At 36.5% G+C, this 6,000-nt stretch overlaps 1 protein-coding gene across 1 annotated transcript; it reads right to left on the reverse strand.

Annotated features, from left to right (window-relative positions):
• Positions 1-792: 792 nt before the first annotated feature.
• On the reverse strand, positions 793-5,206 carry LOC129284834 (aspartate carbamoyltransferase 3, chloroplastic). Its single transcript, XM_054920319.1, has 6 exons — positions 4,793-5,206; positions 3,601-4,099; positions 3,388-3,527; positions 2,323-2,496; positions 1,564-1,800; positions 793-1,392 (listed from the first exon to the last, which is right to left on the reverse strand). Exons 2-6 carry the CDS (start codon positions 4,079-4,081, stop codon positions 1,285-1,287), a joined length of 1,140 nt encoding a protein of 379 aa, XP_054776294.1. The 5' UTR covers positions 4,082-4,099; positions 4,793-5,206; the 3' UTR covers positions 793-1,284.
• Positions 5,207-6,000: the final 794 nt, after the last annotated feature.

The following is a 6,000-nucleotide window of genomic DNA, read 5'->3' on the forward strand; positions in this document are numbered from 1 at the left end:
TATTTTAAAAATGTTTATTTATTACTATAAAAAATTCAAAACAAAATGCTTCTTGTAGATAAATGGTTATATATTTTACAAATAAATAAATAAAATTTTTTTAATCAAGTTTGGTTCGGTTTCTAGTACTCAAAACTGAACTTGAACCAAACCAATTGATTTTTATATCATAAAAACTGAAGCAGACCTGATTGTTATTCGATTTTGATCGGTTTTTGTCGGTTTGGATTGGTTTGGATCGATCCTTTCAGTTTGGATCGATTTTGAACACCCTTAATTCAATTCATTGAATATTGTCAAATATCAAGGAGAAATTGAGAATGAGATTATGAGATGAGCAATTCACCAAAACACTTGACAGGCAATGCTCCTAAAAATTATTCTCTTCTAATTCATTCTATTAATAAAAACAAAATATTCATTGACAATAGGCTATACTATTATAAATTTTTATTTTTTAGGCAGTTTTTATTTTTAACTTTTCTTCATAATTTAGAGAATTTCGTGATTTAACTCCCACAATTTCCTAGTCGTTTATTTCTGACTTTAGACATCCATCAATTTCTGTTAAAATCTACTAAACTCCATTAAAATTTCAATGATAAACCTCAAATTTTTAAAAATAGACCCAAAAAATAAAATTTAGAATTAGAAAAACATCACCAAATGCAAGTTGTATAGTTTGATGTTTAAGTTCTCCAAGACGACAGATGTGCATTGTCAAAACCTATATAATAAGCAAAGAGACTAACTTAGACTAGAGGGACAATAATTGAACATACGACCGAGGAGTGTTTGGTTCAACTTGTCAAGGAGTCGAATCAACTTATCCTAAATCTCAAATTAAAGTCCTACGACATACAGTCACGTTAAATATAAAATATATTCAAAGCATCCCCAAGGTATATGTGATGCTGCTATTGGTAAAAACAGTCCCAGTGTGGGTCCAGATTAGTCTGGATGAATAGTGATAATATCCTAGATTTTCCAAGGTGCGATGAAATAAAATAATAATAATAATTGAATACTTTGAAGAAAGGAAGTAACTTTTTAGCCACCATGAACTCGGAGTTTAAGTTGGATTTATTCACCAGTTCATTGCTCCCCTCTTTGACACCTTTTAGTTAGCATGCTTAGTAAACGACAGATTGCGGATGGTGCAGCCAAAAAACAAGAGACACATCAAATTCAAGAAACCACAAGGGAGACTTGAAAGCAAACTAGTTTAACTGTGATACTGATAGCAGTATCGTGATTCGTTTTGAAGATAAAACGAAAGGTTCCTTACCACCCAACAAGCAAGAGTTTTAAAAGGGCCATCCGAATATACAGACCATTTTTGGCCTGCCTGAAGTAAGCAGCTCTGGGATCAGAATCAACATCCGCGGTGATCTGCATGAATGAAATCAGAATCCATTGAGTAAAGGACAAGGCTGATTAAACTGAAGTTCAGTAAGTGTTTGCTAGCAAACATTTGAACACAAAAATATTGAAATACTGTTTAGGTCCTTAAAAAATGGCATGATCAGAACTCAGAATCAACATTTATTAGAGCATGCTTACTTCATCAAGTCTTGGAAGAGGGTGCATCACCACCGCATGCTTCTTCATTACTCCGAGAACATCCTTATTTATAATGTACTTGCCTCTAGCCTCTTCATAGAGGTCAATCCTCTCACCAAATCTCTCTTTTTGAATACGAGTTTGATAGACCACATCACACTCAGAAGCCACTTCCATCAAATCAGAACTTTCTTCCCACTCCACTCCCATTGATGTCAAATAGCTTTTTATATCGTCCTGCAGAAGAACATGTAAGAGTGAATTAACATTTTTTGGCCTCTAAAAATGAAGTTTGTTTCAATTTGATCCTCCAAAGTTTTGAATGTCTTATTTCACCTCTCCTGAGTATGGCATCTTCAATATACAGACAATCTAAAGAAATGCATGGCATGGTTCAACGTGTAGCTGGTATGACTGTTAAATGGCCAGATGCCATGACAGATCACCGAAACAGCATGTTATGACTAATTTAAGTGGAACTGTGCTTTGCCATGACACGTTTCAATGACAGTTGGGAATTTAACAACCATATCAACTTTCTCATTAGACTACGTCATCTATCTCTATAGTAAAGCTTTATGTGAAAGTGAAAAATACTCTATTAATGGTGAAATACTCTTTGAAGGATTGAAAAAGGGAAATCTTTTTGGGGATCCGAAAATGTTCATTGGCTCAAAAATCAAAGAAACAACTATGTTAGCAACTTCTCTAAATATTATTTGTGCTGAATCAAAAATCAAAGCATGATAAACAATTTACCTTCATTTTAACTACATCAGGAGAGACAAAATAAATTTTCACATCATTGTACTTGGCAAGCAAGTATGCAAGTGAGCGAACTGTCCTTCCATTAGCAAGGTCTCCCACAAGCCCAACTTTTATTCCATCGAGTTTTCCTATCTCTCTATCAATGGTGTAAACATCCAGAAGTGCCTGAGTAGTTTGAAAAGGAACTAAAATTTGATCTCAGCTTCTCATACGTTATGAAGCAATACTTCAAAAACGAAGTTGCGTCGTGCCAATCACATGTTTCAAACTCAACAAAACATTTTAATTCATGCCAATGTCCATACAGCATAGCACTTCATTTATACCATCAACCACAACACAACACAAGACATCACATTAAATATACCCTCGAATAACTATGAAAATAGCATAAAAAGCTGTGAAAAGGGAAATTGCTTCTTGGTGTTATTCCTTGGTTCACAACATGTAGAATCATCTTTGGAAGAATAACTAAAAGGTAATTGAAACACTGTAAATAGGAAGCCCATAATATATAATTCATAATGGATCTAAAAACACAAGATTCACCCAAGACATACCCCAAAGTGACAATTAGTTACAATCTGAGGGTTATATATTAATCAATATATATACAAGACCTGTAGAAGAAAGAGTAAAGTGGAAAGTTTTAAGCAAAATGGAAAGTTCCCTAAATCAATGTCACAAGTACAATATCTGCCATGCAAACCTTGGTCATTCCCCAGCAAGGGCCGTAAAATTCCCTCATACTAAATTAATTTCTTCCTACAGATAAATCGATGCTGCTCCTACTCCTACGATTAAAACTAAAGACTCAGATTTTGACCTTCAAGGAAAGAGCTAGTTATATTGCCGGTGTTGGGTCAATCTTCATGTTACTAAGCAAAGCCCTTTGGAGAAATAGAAGAATGAAACTATGAAAAGGAATAAAAAAAATCTAGTAGCCTGAATTGGTTTTTCAAGCAGAACAATCTATCATTTGTCCAGCCTATATGACATTCTTTTTGAAGCATAAATTTGTTGCAGTATCCTATACCCTGCCAAATGCAGGCCTACCTGGGTGGGATGCTGCCCAGGACCATCCCCCGCATTAATTATAGGAATGCTGGCTGTAGCAGCAGCTCTTCTGGCAGCACCACTTTCAAAGTGCCTCATCACAATTATATCAGAGTAACCCTCAACTGTTCTTATTGAATCTACAAGCAAATATTTGAGAACCTTCAGAAAAAGCATCCATGAGGAACTTGAAATCTGAAGTACAAACTTCACCTTCTAATGTCTCTCCTTTGGCTGCTGATGAAAACTCTCTTGCATTTTCAGTTGTTAAAACCTCACCACCTAATCTTTTCATGGCAGACTCAAATGAAAGTCTGGTTCTAGTAGAGGGCTCATAAAATAGGGTTGCCATAAGATAACCCTTTAAAAGTTGGCTACCAGGTGCATTCTTTTCAATGTTTTCCATCTCTCGTGCAACTTGAAATATGGCATTCAGAGTATCTCTGTCAAACTGTTGTGCTTCAATAACATCATCAAGATGAAATTTCTGCCCCACTGACAAGGATGATGGGTGTTCAATTTTCAGAGCCTGACAGTGGATGTGGTTTCTTTGTGATATTAGCTTCAAATGATTGGACGGCTTGTATGACATTTTCCAATGGCAACATAATAAATCTTTAGTGCGTTCTGATATATTCAGAGCAAGTGTCTCTTTGTGCACCGTGCAGGAGAAAAGAGTGGAGGAAGCAGCCATTGCAAAAAAAGATGAAACCTAAAAAGCACAGAACTGTAGGTTAGATTTCAAATACCCAGAAGTCCCAAAATAAGCTTATTAGCAGTAATTCAAACCTAAATCAGCAAGCAATTCTTCATATATAAGACTAGCAGACGAGAAATGTCACCATGTCACCAAAGGGCTACAAAATACCAACCAAAGCAATCTAATTGAAGAAAGCACTGCCACTCTAAATTCTCTCCAAATGTGTTAGTTATTGAGCATTATTTATACAATAAAACAAAACAACAACAACAACAACAAGCCTTTATCCCACTAGATGGGATCGGATTGAGCATTATTTATAACAAAGAAAAATTAAAACTAGCAGTGGATATGACAAGAAATAATGTCGGAAGGAAAGAGCAAAAAAGGTTTTCAGAAAAGACGAGGAGGAGGAGGAGTTAAAACAAAATGGTCAGAAATAGACCAAGAACACAGACAACACCGATAAACAGATTCTTCTAGTGCTTTTGCATTCTCTTGCCCTCTTCACTAGTTTCATCTCGACTCGTGCATCCCAACAAAGGCGTGCAGAGTAACAATGTTATTTTATCTTATTTATTATTGTTTTTTCTTTTCGCAGTGAAATGCAACCATCGAAAAGATAAGAAAAGCATCAAACCAGAATAACCAATTAGAAGAACAATCGATGATTCAAACTATAGTTCAGAAAATCGAAAACCAAACCTGCGCAGCTCTGTTGGTTTGTACTGTCTGGTGGGGTCGAAGTCGAAGACCAAATCTGCTTCTCTTTCAGTGCGGTCACAAGTAGAACACTGGAAAGAAAGGAGAAGCCTTTTCTTCAATACAGGATTCCTCCTTGAATAGTCCGTTGGAGTTGGAGACTACGGAGTGATATGCTCATATGCCCTGAGGGATTCGGATTCCTTCTCTGCTTCTGTGAAAAAAGAACAAGAGTGATGCAGCTTCAAAATTCAGCCGTTAGATTAATCTTGCCGCTGTCGTAATGCCACGTTACTCAAAGAGGACATCTGTTGCATCAGCAATCACACTATCTAGCCAGTTAGCCTAACGTAACTTCTCACTCACTGACTGCTTGCAACCCCGTCGGAATCGACGCCGCCGATTACCACGGAAGCCGTGGCGTGGACTCAGCTTCACCAGCCAAGGAAACCATGTTGAATCTGAATATCTCAATTCATATATATAATAAAATATGATAGAATAAAGTAATTCATGCGTACCTGAAGAATTCATGAGTGTTAGAGAAATTTCGATTACCTCGAGTATAGGCAGGTACACAACCCTCAGGTCCCCAGAGCCTTCAGAGAGTTCAGAGATAATGGAAGTAGAAGAAATGAGTCGTGTCTTTGTGGTTACCGACTAATCGTCTTATATAGATCAGATCAGTAACCACCTTATTAATATAATTAAATAATTATATTATCTATTATCTCTGACTCAGTCGAGTTAAGAGATAGGAAATAACTGACGGCTACTGGGTTGTGGGTTGGGCCTCTGCCCATTGGGTTCACTTGTGTGGTCCACCTATCACGGTCCACACAAAATCATAAGGACTAATTTATTGGGCTTATTAATTAATGCTAATTCATAAATAATATTCCAACAAACCAAACTAGCTCAATGGAGTGATGAGACACCTATCGATGATGCCCTAATTCAATGCCTAATCGAAATGTTTTTTTTTTATCACCTCCCTCGCCGTTGTCAACTCCGGCTCAAATTCCCTCTGCTCCGCTAAGTTTCAGTGCTGCATGGCTTGCTTGGCGTGAACTCTCAACTAAAAAGATTCCACCCCCCAACAAAAAATTATTCCAACATGCAAAGGTAATATGAACTCTTACTCTCTAGAAGAAGAATTTTGGTCGTTTCTTGAGAATTTTCACTCTAATTTCTTTTTAACATGCATTCCG

Source organism: Prosopis cineraria, unplaced genomic scaffold, assembly GCF_029017545.1.
Source record: "Prosopis cineraria cultivar Desert tree isolate PC_DT_omini unplaced genomic scaffold, ASM2901754v1 PC11, whole genome shotgun sequence".
NCBI classification, from domain to species: domain Eukaryota; kingdom Viridiplantae; phylum Streptophyta; class Magnoliopsida; order Fabales; family Fabaceae; genus Prosopis; species Prosopis cineraria.

Coding starts and splice junctions, on each gene's coding strand:
- LOC129284834 (XM_054920319.1), bottom strand. CDS start 4,081: ATGGCTGCTTCCTCCACTCTTTTCTCCTGCACGGTGCACAAAGAGACA. Junction 3,528..3,600: donor CAAAGGAGAGACATTAGAAG/GTGAAGTTTGTA, acceptor ATTTGCTTGTAG/ATTCAATAAGAACAGTTGAG. Junction 1,801..2,322: donor CTGATGTAGTTAAAATGAAG/GTAAATTGTTTA, acceptor GTTCTTCTGCAG/GACGATATAAAAAGCTATTT.